This window comes from Mauremys mutica, chromosome 11, assembly GCF_020497125.1.
Source record: "Mauremys mutica isolate MM-2020 ecotype Southern chromosome 11, ASM2049712v1, whole genome shotgun sequence".
Classification (NCBI taxonomy): domain Eukaryota; kingdom Metazoa; phylum Chordata; order Testudines; family Geoemydidae; genus Mauremys; species Mauremys mutica.
Window position 1 is genome coordinate 79867347 of NC_059082.1, and position 13893 is coordinate 79881239.

General features: G+C 52.4%; 1 protein-coding gene across 1 annotated transcript in view; it reads left to right on the plus strand.

Annotated features, from left to right (window-relative positions):
- The window catches only part of SLC5A10 (solute carrier family 5 member 10), an 84662-nt gene that overhangs the window by 62784 nt on the left and 7985 nt on the right, over window positions 1-13893 (plus strand). Inside the window, exons 10-11 of the mRNA XM_044980511.1 lie at window positions 4667-4774; window positions 6577-6727. Coding sequence (XP_044836446.1) covers window positions 4667-4774; window positions 6577-6727 — 259 coding nt within the window. The remainder of the gene's footprint in view (window positions 1-4666; window positions 4775-6576; window positions 6728-13893) is intronic.

A 13893-nucleotide genomic window follows, 5' to 3' on the forward strand; every position in this document is an offset into this window, starting at 1 on the left:
ACCCACAGCTCCACTGGGAAAGCAGAGCACACTTGCACATTCTGATCTGTTCTAGGCTGGCAATGAAGAAACCAATTGCTCTGTTACCGGATGGTGGTGGTGATGGTTTGAGGCATTCTGGTGTCACATCTGATAGCCTGAGCCCTTGGAAATAACTCACCACCATAAAGTGCTCCCCAGTCAGGTCAATAAGACTTTCTTGCCCCTCGTTCAGAAGATTGGAAATCCAGGATCTCGTTTGCTATCTGTAAAACGGGGCGGGAATTACTTCCTTTCAGCCACTCTTTGTCTGTATTCGGTCGTTAGGCTGTAAGCTCTTTGGTGCAGGGGCTTTCTCTGTACAGCGCCAAGCACAGCGAGCCTCTGATCTCGGACGGGGCCGCACGGTGCTACCTTAGCCCAAATAAATAATATCTGGCTGTTACAAAACCCCCTTAAGACAATAGTGTAGCTGGTGTCGTCGTTATGGGACGCCCCTGTTTCCCTTGCAACCCCGACTGAGCAAGGCACCTTGAGCTCTTTGGGGCAGGACGGTCTCTTTTTTATGGGTCTGTGCAGCGCAAAGGATGTTAGTGGGATTGCACGTGTGGTTTAAGATAGGCATGTGCTTAAATCTCTTACTGAATCAGGGCCCTGCGTTTCTTGGCATAGGCGGGTGTAGCCAAAGCTATTGTAATTGGGTGTAGAACTCTGTTCGAGTGCATTGGCGCATCACCCACGTGAATCAGGTCTGTATGGAGCCCTGTGGCTTTTTGGCTGTATTGAATATCCATTATGGGGGCAAATACTTTTTAGAAGAGGGTGTGTGTGTGTGTGTGTGATTTAAAACACCGACATTAATGCATGTGAGAAAGCTCACGAGGTAGATGATATAACGCCTTTTATTGGACCAACTGCTAAGGGGAAGAGGGATCCACCAGGACATAAAACCTACAATGGGGTCACATGGTCTTGGGGAAGGATCTATTTGAAGGAAGCATCAATAGGAGAAGACGTGCACAGTCCAGTGGTCTGATCCCCAGCTCGTGTAAAGCAGCTCCGTTGACATCCCTGAGCGTCTGGCCCTTGACTTATGGCTTGCATGTACTGTACTCGATGGAGTTCATTAACCCAGGATGCATCTGGTGGTGTTATTCTGAATGATTTGTATTTCCGTAGTGCATACGAGCCCCAGCCACGGGGCAGGACTGTGCTCTGCCGACACACAACATGATAGGCTGCCCCAAAGCCCTTGCGGTCTAAGACAAGCGACGGCAGGTGGACACAGGCAGAATCAATGAGAGGGGGTCTAAGCGCACCAGCAACCTAGCAAGTTTCTGGGAGGTTTCATGGCAACGGAGGGGTGTGAAAGAGGATAAGGAGGTGGCCTTGTGGATGTTTAGAGGATGCTCCGCCCAGGCGGGGAACAGCCCAAAGGGGATTGTTTGGAAGTTGGACAGACATCTGGACTCAGGAGCCCAGTTCTACATCTGGGGGTTCAGCTCACCACTTGAGGGGCTACCCGGTTCACTGGGTACCAAAACAGCCCTTTGCCCAGCTGGGCCCCTTCCCTTAGGTGTCCGTGGGCGAGAATGGGGCCCCTCCAGGCTTTTGTGGCCGCAGCGAAGGATCTGGGTTGGAAGTCAGTGGAGCTACACCACTTCCTGGCCCTCTGTTTGGGTTCAGTCACCGCCTGCCCCTGTGTGGGACCCAACCTGCCCCCTTTCTAATGGCCCCGCGGTCTGGGCTGTGGCCTGTTTGGAACCGTCCTGCGTTCGAGTGTTTGTCGGGGCTCTGAGCGCCTCTGCGTGGGGGTGTTTCCTACAACCACCAATTACTTCTGATGATTATTTATTAGCCACCTACTTGGTAGGGACGAGTTAAATCCGTGCCGAGAGACAGGGCGGGCGCCCGCATGGCTGGTATGGCCCAGATGAGTGCTGTGATCAGGCGCCCTCCACCCATTTCCGCGGGGCTGCCGCCTTCACCCCTCGCTGGCTCAGCGGGGCTCCGCCCCTGCTGGGTTTGGGAAGGGAAGTTGTCAGTCTGTGCTGCTCAGCTGCAGCTCAGGAGTTAGGGCTTCAGGAGTAGTAGGATTTATTTTTGCCTCCTAGAGATCGCTGCCCCTGACCCAAATCCAGGGGCAGCCCGTAGCTAGCCCGAGGGAAGAAGACGATGCCCCTTTAGTTCAGAATGGGGTCGCCCACGCGGGGCCCCCGTCTAGCGCTGAGGACGTAACGCATCCCACTCCCTGAATAGTCTCCTTGATCCTGCCCCATTGAAGTCAATGGGAGTTCTAGCACTGACTCCTCAGGATCAGGCCCTTAAATCCTTCCTCCTGCTTACCCGCATCCGCTTCGGCTCGCCCTGCGCTGATTACAGCCGAGAGAGACAGCCAGGGCTGCTTTTCCCTGGGAGCTTCCCTGGCTCCAGGAGTCCAGGCCCCAGGGAAAACTCAGTAAACTCAGACAGAGCAGACAAATGGGACCAGAAAAACTGGAGGCAGTTAGGAGTAAAGGGTGATGCTAATTAGAGGACAGGCCGTTTTGGTTATTCATTAGCTTTTCGTCTGAAACAAAACTGGAAATCGCAAAGTGAAGCATCAATACGCGAGGGGCCTGGCATCTGTTCTTACCTCCGCCACTGATGTGCTGCCTGACCACGGGCATGTCACTTTGCCTCCCTGCACCTTAGAGTCCCCATCTGAAAAATCCTGGGCTATGGCGAGGCTTCGTTAACTCCTGTTTGCAAGTCACTGTGGGCGGGCAGAGCATTATTGTTGTTGCTGCTTCATTACTAGAGCTGGACTAATACTGCCATAGCACTTCGCCCTTCTAGAGTGTCATCGTCCATCCAAGGAGCTCAAAGCCCTTTGCAACCAGTAATTAAAGCAGCTTTTCACAGATGAGGAAATGAGCAATACAGCAACTTGCTCATGAGCACACAGCAGAGTCAGGACTAGAACACCAGGTTTCCTAATGCCCAGACCCACCCCAGCTCTAACCACTATGCCATCCAGCCTAGCCTGGGTTTGCTGGCTACAGACGGCTTGTGAGCTGCAGAGTCTGGCTCTGAGTCTGCTCACCTGCAAACGGGAGGGCTTACTTAGCTCAGCTTTTCCCACTGGACTCCAGGATGAGTTGGGCCTATTCTGTTCCTCTTATTTCTAACTGGCATCTATGCTGCTGCTAGGTCAGTCCTGCTGGGGCTGCCTATGTTACCCCCGCCTGAATATTTCGGGCCGGTCTGTATAAGAAATGCTGGGTGTTGTGGGGAGGAGGAAATGGCCTCTTTGCAAAAGTCCTTTAAACAGTCTGTACGAAAATCAGTCATGGGCTGGAAGGATGGAGACCTTCCCCACTCTGGTTTGCTGGAGAGGCTTGAATCCAAAGGCCCAGTCCAACCACCACTGATGTTCCTGGGAGTGACTCTAGATCAGGGGAGTGGCTGAGGATCATAAAGGGGCGGTGGAAATGCATGTGGGCTACTCCCTACCTTTATTGAAAGGATGAAGAGGCGCGAAGCAGTAGATGGCTGCGCTGATATTTACGCCCTTTGTTCCTTTCCGTCGGTTCGGCTCTGTGATTGCAGCAACAATAAACAAAGACTCGGTGCCCACGTAAACCCCTAAATAATTGGCTCACTGGTGCTGGGTGCGGGGCCCTTCGGGCCTCTGCCCTCAGAGTCATGACGGGAGCTGCTGGGTGCTGATTCGGTTCCAGTGACGATCACAGTGCCAGGCTGATGGCCCCGCTGTGACGGTTTTGAGGCAGGACACGGGGGGCTGTAATCCTTTGGTCTAATTTTGGTGGGTGGGTGCTGAGGGCCCGTGATGTGCAGGAAGTTGGACTAGCTGATCTGATGGTCCCTTCTGGCCTGAAACGCCATGACACTGGCAATCACGCCGCACTCTGCCAGTCTGGATCGTAACGAACGGATGGAGTGATGCTAAAGTGGGTTAGGAGAGTTCTGGAGGGGACCAGGACAGCTCAGAAAACTGTTAAGAGGCCATTGCCTCTATCAATGACACTTATCTGCTCCATGCCTTCCCACTGCCATAGTAACTGAGCACCCCGCAGTCTTTCCTATAATTATCCTCATAATACCCCTCTGAGGCAGGGCAGTGCTGTTATCCCCATTGTACAGAGGGGGAAACTGAGGCCCAGCGAGGCGAAACAACTTGCCCATGGTCACACATCTGTGGCAGAGCAGGGAAGTGTCCTCCAGGTCTTCTAGATCCTAGGCTAGTGCCCCGAACCACCAGGTCATCCTGCCTGTCTTTCACCACTAAGCTTCTGGTTCAAATCCAGCTCAGGCCAGTAGCGACCAAACGTTGCTATCCAATGGCAGGGGTGGGGCTTGGTCCAGTTCCCAAAGACAAGAGTCCCCATTACCAAAACGCTGATTGGCAGCCCAGGGTGAAACAGATCCTGGGGAATGACACTTCACCCTCCCTGCCTTCGCGGGCGTCCCTCTGGGCAGGGCTGATGCCCGTCAGCGGGGGAAGCTTGCTCGGTAGCTGCTCTGCGGGCAATCAGGACCCAGTTCTGCTCTCAGGCCTGCAACTGGAGCTCCCGTGCGGTGCGAGCCCTTCTGGGGGAAGGGTTTTTTCTGGTCACACTGTGGCTCCCTTCGCCTGGAACAGCTCCGCAGCCGGGTCGAGCTGCTTCTCTCTGTGTCGTTGCAGACGCCGTCAGCTGCGTCGATCCCGACGAGTGCGTCCGAGTGTGCGGGTCCGAGGTGGGCTGCTCCAACATCGCTTACCCCAAGCTGGTGGTCGAACTGATGCCCAGTGGTGAGTCTGGGCCGTGCTGCTGGCAGTGCCAGGCCATGCTGACTGTCTTGTGGGTGTGGGTGTGTCGGGGGAGCTGAGGGACTGCTTCCCTTTTCCAGCCAAGCCCAAGGGAGCTCTCTGCCAACAGCAAAACCACCTGGCGGCCTTGGGGCTTCCACCGGAGGGTTCCAAATGAGGAAGCGGAAAGCGTGACAATGGGGAAGCAGTGGCCGTTCCAGCCCCTGGCAGGATTACAGCAGTGTCCTTCCTAGGCACTGATAACAGTCGCCTCTTTGTTTCCATTGCTGCAAAACCAGAAATAAGCGCCCAGTCAAACCCAGGAGGACAACGTGTGGTGGGGGAATGGGCTCCCTCCCATAGCGAGGTCAGCAGTCCCTTCTGCGCTGGGGCGAGCCCGGCCAGGAATTGGGGGAACCTCACGCAGCTGGAACAACAGCCTGTGTCTGCATCCAGAACCCTTCCTTTATCCCCCTAGCGCCTCCCTGGCCCTGTCTCTTCTCTCCCTCCATGGACGTTGCACCCGTGTGGCACTGATTCTCACTTCGGGGGAGGAGGTGGGCCAAGTAGCTGGTTTATAATACCTGGCCCCACAGGTCCCAGTCCCCAAGAGGGCAGGTTAGCCTGTCACCCCTTGGGGATCACATCCAGCACCATGGATGCATTGGCAGGAACAGGTGTCCACCCAGTATATAAGAATCCTTGCCATAGAATCATAGAGTATCAGGGTTGGAAGGGACCTCAGGAGGTATCTAGTCCAACCCCCTGCTCAAAGCAGGACCAACACCCACTAAATCATCCCAGCCAGGGCTTTGTCAAGCCGGGCCTTAAAAACCTCTAAGGAAGGAGATTCCACCACCTTCCTAGTGAAATAGCGTTTCCTAATATCCAACCTAAACCTCCCCCACTGCAACTTGAGACCATTGCTCCTTGTTCTGTCATCTGCCACCACTGAGACCAGCCAACCTCCATCCTCTTTGGAACCCCCCTTCAGATAGTTGAAGGCAGCTATCAAATCCCCCCTCATTCTTCTCTTCTGCAGACTAAATAACCCCAGTTCCCTCAGCCTCTCCTCCTAAGTCATGTGCCCCAGCTCCCTAATCGTTTTCGTTGCCCTCTGCTGGACTCTCTCCAATTTGTCCTCGTCCTTTCTGTAGTGGGGGGCCCAAAACTGGACTCAGTACTCCAGATGAATAGAGGGGAATAATCATTTCCCTCGATCCGCTGGCAATTCTCTTACTAATGCAGCTCAATATGCCGTTAGCCTTCTTGGCAACAAGGGCTCACTGCTGACTCCTATCCAGCTTATGTTAGGGGCAGGGAACCTGAGGCACAGCTGGTTAATGGCAGTGTCCTGGCTCAGAGTAATCTGCTCTAACCACTAGGTAATCCTCCGATGAATGAGTACCATGCCATGAGGCCAGCTGAGATCTTAAAAAGTGAGCTCTTGTCTGCTCTTTGTGGAAACTAACGCTCCCATGGTACTTTCCAGAAGTGCTAGAGATTGGCAATTCGCTGCTGTGCCGCGTGCTAACTGGGTTGCTGCCTCCCTCCCCAGAGCTGGCTGCATTTCAGTGGTGCTGTGTGTCTGTCCTTTTTATAGCTCATTAGTGTTGTTATTTACATGATGGTGTCACTCAGAGGGCCCAGGGATCAGAGCCCCATTGCCCGAAGTTCTGTCCACGTGAAGAGCTCACAATCTAAACTCACACAGCCTGATCCCAGGCCCAGACAAGTCAATGGAAAGAGAATGGCTTCTTTGAGATGAAACCTGAAGTCCGATGGTCCTTCTCTTTCTCCTCCAGGGCTGCGAGGGTTAATGATTGCAGTGATGATGGCTGCCCTGATGTCCTCCCTGACCTCAGTATTCAACAGCAGCAGCACCCTGTTCACCATGGACATCTGGCTGAAGATCCGGCGGAATGCCAAGGAGCGGGAGCTGCTGCTGGTGGGAAGGTAGGGGCAGGGTGTGGGGGGGTAACAGAGCCAGACAGACATTTTCCTTTTCATAGTGAAGATTAATGTACAGCCTATTAAGTAACTGCTCACAGCAGGGCTGCAAAACCCTGTGGTTATGAAGGAGTGATTAGTATTTTATTATTTATTATGATTTCATTTATAAAAGTGGTGCAAGAGCAAATGGTGCTTTAAAAATAGCTAAAAGGGCTTGGACCTGATTGTGATCTCATTTGAACTGGTGTGAATCAGGAGTGACTCCACTTCAGCCAATAGAGGGTATACCAGTGTGTGAATCAGGAATGACTTCACTTAAGTCAATAGGGTTCCACCAGTGTAAATCAGGAGTGACTCCATTTCAGCCAATAGAGGGTATACCAGTGTGTAAACCAGGAGTGACTCCACTTAAATCAATGGAATTATACTAGTGTAAAACCAGTATAAGCAAGAATAGTATTGAGCCCCGATTTTTGACCAGCCAGTGTGTGCCCCTTTTCTATCGTGCTGTGCTTAGGACAGGGAATTAATTTAGGAGGAAAGCGTATGGCTAACCTATTTCCTTTGTGTGAAGGGGAGGGCCCTCTGAGAACTGGCCGCCAGGCAGAATGCAGGTGACAATAATAATAAAGGAATCTAGGTCATCACTTCAGAAGGGTTAGTTCTTAAATTTGTCTATGCTTTGTTGTGAATGTTTGTGCTGGTGATGGATCGATGGCTCTGGAGATGAAATCCTCTGATTTCCCTGACCTGGAAGCCCTCCCATGAAGGCTGAGGGGGTAGTGCCGTCTCCCCAGCTTTCTCCCTGCACATGTGGAAGGTGCTATGAAATGCAAAATGCTCTGGTATGCTAAGGATGTTCGGGTTGTTAATGGAGCAAATGACTCAGCTTTGGATGGTTCCTACAGCCAAGCTGGTCAGGTGGTCTCTCCTGTTTTCCCCTGCACATTCCCATTTCCTGACTCATCCCCCAGTGGCACCTGTGCCTCAGTTTACCTGCCTGTAAAATGGGTATAATGACACTGAAGCCACGCTCACAAATGCCTTGTGAGCACAATTAATTACTGGTTGCATAGTGCTTTGATTGCCCCAGGTTGAAAGGTGCTCCCTAAATGCACATGGTAATTGCTAATCCATTATGCTGGCCCATTTTACTGGGCAATCTATGCCAATCAAATGCTAGACAACTCCTCATAAACCCAGCCCCATTTCCTGTGGCTGGGGGTGCTGGTGCCAAGTCAACCTCCTTGGCATTATGGTCGTCGGAGACACTTGATGGCAGGGCAAGCGATGCCAGGCAGAGGGCTGGCGGCATAACAGGGCAGGTGGCTTCCCGTGACAGTTGTTGTAACATGTCTCTGGCTGGAGATAGAGCCTGGCTCCATCTGGGGCAGCTCATCTGATCGCATGCCACAGCCCCCCTGGCCCTGAGCTTAGCTCGCCTGGCACCAGAGGGAGTAAGGCTGCCAGGGCTTGTTACAGACGGGCACATCCTGCTGCTCCACTGGGTCCTGGGCTGAACCAGGCAGCACCTTGCGCCTTGCCTTGTGAGAGTCCCCACTGTCTCTGGCACCTGGGAGCTCTGTGAGTCAAGGCGCTGAGGACCCACTGCAATGTGGGTCCCTGCGATGGCTCCCTGGGTAGGGTTGGTGCATGCTGTCTCCCCTCTGTCCCTGGGATGGATTAACCTGCCCCCCGAGACTCCGTAGCAAAGGGTGTAACTATAGCCCTGATTGCGATCTCACTTGCACCCGCTTTGCTCTGTTGGCCTCGACAGAGTCCCTCTGGATTTCCCCCAGAGAGCCAGAGCCTGAGCCCTGAACCATCTGCTTGGCAGCACAAAGCGACCCCAATGCCAGTTTCACTGGCCCCGTGAGAATCCCCCTGGCACTGGAATCGTTGAGGGGCATGGAGCTGCCTAGAGGCCCCCTAGGCCACGTCCCAGCACAGATTGCGGATCAGGTGTCCGAACCACCTCCAGAGAGGGGCTGTGGACAGCCAGTGTGAGTTACAGCATCCACCAGAATTCAGGATCCACTCTCCCTACAGCGTCAGGAGGGGTTCTCCCACCGCTCTAGGTAATCCACCTCCCGAGAGACAGTAGCTAGATCAATGGAAGAACTCTCGAGCCATCTACGCTGGGGGTTAGGTCGATTTCACCGATGTGGATTTTTCAGGCCCCTGAGCCACGTAGCTGGGTTGACCTGACTTTTTAGTGTAGACCTGGCCTTAAACTCAGCTTTCCCCTCCTCCCTCCGGTCATGTGCTGAATGCAGCTCTCCTAGACCGTGGAAGTTAGTTGCATACACAAACCCCCATGCATTTAAAAATCATGAGATTTCAAAAATAATAAACATGAAGGTCTTGATTTGCATTCTGGTTTCGGAGCTGTCGGGGGGCATGTTTTCAAGATTTTCTCTTCAACCCGGAGGGCTAGGAACTTAGTTTGTTTTACATGCGAGCAGAGAGTCTCATGTAGTCACCTGAGTCCAGGAGGTGGGGCTTTAAGAAAAAACACCAAATGTTGTGAGTGTAGGCACCACGGCATATATCTGGAAAAACCCTACAGGCATGTGTCTTTTCCTGTGTTCCCACTAACCCCCTATGATTAATCAGAGCAAAATAATTAAAAAATACCAGTGTATTTTCTGAGTGGTAGCCGTGTTAATCTGTATCCGCAAAAAGAACAGGAGTACGTGTGGCACCTTAGAGACTAACTATTTTATTTGAGCATAAGCTTTCGTGGGCTAAAACCCACTTCATCAGATGCATGCAGTGGAAAATACAGTAGGAAGGTGTGTGTGTGTATATATATATATATATATATATACACACACACACACACACACAGAGGGCCTGAAAAAATGTTGCCATACCAACTATAAGGAGAACAATCAGTTAAGGTGGGCTATTGTCAGCAGGAGAATAAAAACTTTTGTAGTGATTATCAGGATGGCCCATTTGCAACTGTTGACAAGAAGGTGTGAGTAACAACAGGGAAAAAATTAACATGGGGAAATAGGTTTTACTTTGTGTAATGACCCATCTACTCCCAGTCTTTATTCAAGCCTAATTTAATGGTGTCAAGTTTGCAAATTAATTCCAGTTCTGCAGTTTCTTTCTGGAGTCTGTTTTTGAAGTTTTTTTGTTGGGGTATTGTGACTTTGAAGCTGTTTGTTTACTACTTGCACTTCTCTCAGCTCTGGCACTAAAACTGGGCTAGTCAGTTTCGCCACTGTTTATAGACAGTTTCACTTTGTGGTTTTCTTGGGCTAACACAGTGCTGCAATTCAGGGGTTGCGAACAATACAGAGAGAGGCGTATTTATTTTTAAACAGCAAGCAAGTTTCCGTATGAATTTTAAAAAGAAAACACATGGATGGCAACATTTTTTTTCATCCTGGGCTTTTCATCAGTGTTTGTTTTTTTTTTTAACCAAAGCTAAATTTGGACGGCTGTCTGGTGGAGCTCCTTTATACCACGGCCCAGCTTTTGCAAATGATCACATACTTTCACCTGTAAATATGCGGGGACAATTCCCCTGGCTGGTCCATCCAACTGAGACAAGATCTGATGAAACAGGAACATACCTCGCCTAATTGTTTTTCTTTCGTCTATTTTTGTACTTGTGACAATCAATTTGCTGGTGGTGCGTGAGCAGAAAGAGAGAGCCTAGAAAATGAAGTAACTAATGTTCCTGCAAACTAAGGCGCTGTCATTAAAAACCGTGCAACAAAAGGAAGCCCGCGGATGAGGCCTCCGCCTGCTAGATGATTCAACTTATTTGCTTAGCTCTTTCACAATGTTTTGATTAATTCTAGGCCAATAATACTGCCAACTCGGCATGGCTTATCCTAGGGAATCTGTGCCGCATAACTCAGTGTAGTAATAGTGATATTATGTTGCAGTCACATAACACCTTTCATCAGAGGATGGTTAAGTGCTGTAAAAAAATTATGAATCTGCAGCTGTGGTTAGATGAGGAGAAAGGAAGTCAGGGTCTTATTTTTGGCTCTTCTGTTGATGGGTACAAGTGGCTTAACCTCTCTTTCCTCACTAATACTTACCAGGGGTACTGTGAGGCTTCATTTTTTGTTTTTGTTTTTGTAAAATACTTCAGGATCTTGGGATGAAAGTGTAATTGTTTACTTTATGATTGTCCCTTGCAGTGGAGGAATATCCGGGACCGTCACTAGTAACGTGACAAGAATGCACATGTCTCTTATGTACATTTACACACGTTATTGGGCTCAATCCATTGTTCGTGTAGCACGGTGGGTTTCCTAGGTTTGGGGTCTTTGGCCTAAGAGATGGGGCTTCCCCAGGTTCCCTGGAGATACCAGCCTTTCCAATACCACGGTGATGGGCACGATATAACATAGCTCGATTGTAAGCTGTTTGGCGCAGGAACTGTCTGTTCTGTGTTTGTCCAGCACCTGACACAACAGGGTCCTGGCGCATAACCAGTGTTCCTGGGTCCTATGATAATACAAGTGATCATTAATAATAGCTAGGCAGATGGGCAGACAGAGAGATCGACTGCGCTTTGTGCATACCCTATACAATCCACTGTATCGCTTCCAGGGAATACTTCCTAAGATTCAGGCTATAACTTCCTTTTCTTAATGTCACTCCATTCCCCCTACCTCCACCCCCGTGGATCACACTCATGTCTCTCATTCTTGGCCATTTACATCTTTCCACTGCTCGTAGCCTGTTACTCTGTCTCTTAGCCATCACTTAGCCAGGCTCTATAGATTTTGCTCTCCTGGTCTTGCCTTGCAAGCCAGTCCCCCCGGCCCTCTCTCCCCCTTGTCATCCTTCTTGTGCTTCTCTGAATTCCCTCTAGTTCCCCCGTCCCTTTCGGATACAGAGGCTCCCCGAGCTGGGGTGCGGTCTTCTCCGGGCGATTGCACAACGCCGCCAATCACGATGATTAAGAATGACACACCTGGGGGGGCTTTCAGAGCTTTATCAGCACTAACGAGCAGATGACTAAACACAAGGTGATTCAATGGGCACAGACAAACCCCGATGGGGGAATTCAGGCCGGAGCCTGCCTCAAAGAGTCAGAAAGTCAAGTGTGCCGGAGCCGGGGAGAGGAAATGGGAGAGGAATAGAGGGTTGCTGCATGGATGAGGCACTGGTATGTTTCATGGCACTCAGGATGGAGTGGAATTACCCGAGGCAGGTTTGCTCAGAGCTGTAACAGGAGAACGCTGCTTTGACACTAGGATGAGACCTAACCCCCTTAGGGTCCGTCTACACCGCAGTTAAAATCTGCGGCTGGCCCATGGGCCCGCGGGCTGGCGCACAAGCACTAGGACCATTGTGAAGTGAGCTACAGCGCAGTTAACCAGCCCCTTAGCCCAGGCCCCGTGAGCCCCGGTCAGCTGCAGGTGTCTAATACCCTTAGACATCACCTGAGCAGGTCCCGCTGCTGGCCTGCCCCTTTTATCTGCATTGCTTTGTGCTGCCGGGTGAGAGAACCTGGGTTTGAGTCCTGATCCGAGCCACCGTCTCCCTGACACAGCGCCGCAGGGAGAAAGCGTGTTACTCAGTGGCGCCCACTGCTGGCTGATCCAGGAGCAGCACTGATGAGTCCAGCGCCAGCCCGCCTCTGCCCGAAGGATGCAGCCTCTGGGTGTGTCTGCACCGCAAACAAAGGTGGAACTGTAGCCCGGGTAGCTTTAATCTAGCTCGTGTGGGTAATTGCAGTGAAGATGTGGTGGCATAGACGTGGCAGCATCCCAACTACGTACCAAGAGTCCCCAGTGGGGTGGGAAGCCCATGCCATCACGTCCTCACTACAGTATGTTACAGGGCGGAGCCTGTCCCGCTCCCTGGGGTATCCTGCACTCAGCCCCTAGGAGACAGACTCCCCCTGCCCTGCAGGACCCAGAGTCTCCCGGGGAAGGGGTTTTCCCCCACAGGATCTTGTCCCTGGAGCTACATGTTTGCTGGGGATCTGAGGGGTTGGAAGCTCCAGTTCAGCGATCAGCGAGTGAAACCAGAGCAGCTGGGCAGCGTGGGGGGTGAGCACGAGAGGCGCTTGGGTGGGAGGTGGTAGATGACTGGAGCAGGGCAGGTGCTGAGCATGGCCTGGGGGCGAGAGCTAACGGGAGCTTGAATGATCCTGCGCTAGGAGAGCCTCTCCTTGGATGCCTGGGGAGCGTGGGTTACGAGGGGCGGGAGGGGAAACAGGCGCAGAGGCGGGATGGGACTTGCCCAAAGTCACCAGGCGGTTAGCTTGGGGCTTGAATTGCCTGCGCTGCCCCAGACTCCCTGGGTGACCTTGGGCGAGTCACTTAGCCCCCAGCTGTCCAATGGGGGTAACAGCCTCCCGGGGCGTTGGGAGGATCTACACAGTAAGGACTGAGGTGCTCACGCACTACGGGAACGGGGTCTAGAGACACACGGATGACAGACGGGCCTGGCTGGGAATAGAGCCCAGGTTCCCTGACGCCTAGTCCTGGCCACTGGCCCCTGCTGCTTCCTGAAAGGGTGGGTGGATGTTCAGCCCCCCAGGCCTCTCCACACCCCCTTGTTGGTTCTCCACGGGGAACGTGGCTTAGCCCGCGGGAAGCCCTTGAATTTGATCGTTGAGAGGCTCACATTGAAAATCTTCCCATTCGGCTCCTTTGGGCCGATCAAGGGACTGATGAGAGAACAGCTGCGCCATGCAGCTCCCCCCAGCTGAGCCCAGCGCAGGAACCATCTGATAGGAATTACCAGGGGGCTGATCAGCGGCCCTTGTCCAGCCGTCAGGGGAGCTTTATGGACACTGGGACTGGGCCCTCCAACTAAGGTAACGTTTTCGAAAGTGCCCAAGTGGCTAACAAGCCTAAATCCAAGGCCTCTAAATCCCCTGGACACTTTGGAACATGTTAACCAGAGCCGATGTCTTTTAAAACTGTCCCCCTGGCAAGACTGAGCCTGCTCAGAGCCCTCCTGGCCGAGGGAGCTAGCCAGGGCGCTTTCCACGTCAGCGCGCGTTTTGAGTGCCAGCCAGAGGCTGCTGTTGTGGCTGGGAGGGTCACCTGACCACAGCTCGCATGTTCGCCCTCCCAGGGGTTAGCGTGTTGCCTCTCCAGGGCTCCCACACCTCGCTGTCCAGGCAGCTGCAGATCCAGCTCAGCCTAGGACCTTGCCATTAAACTGCTGAGCCA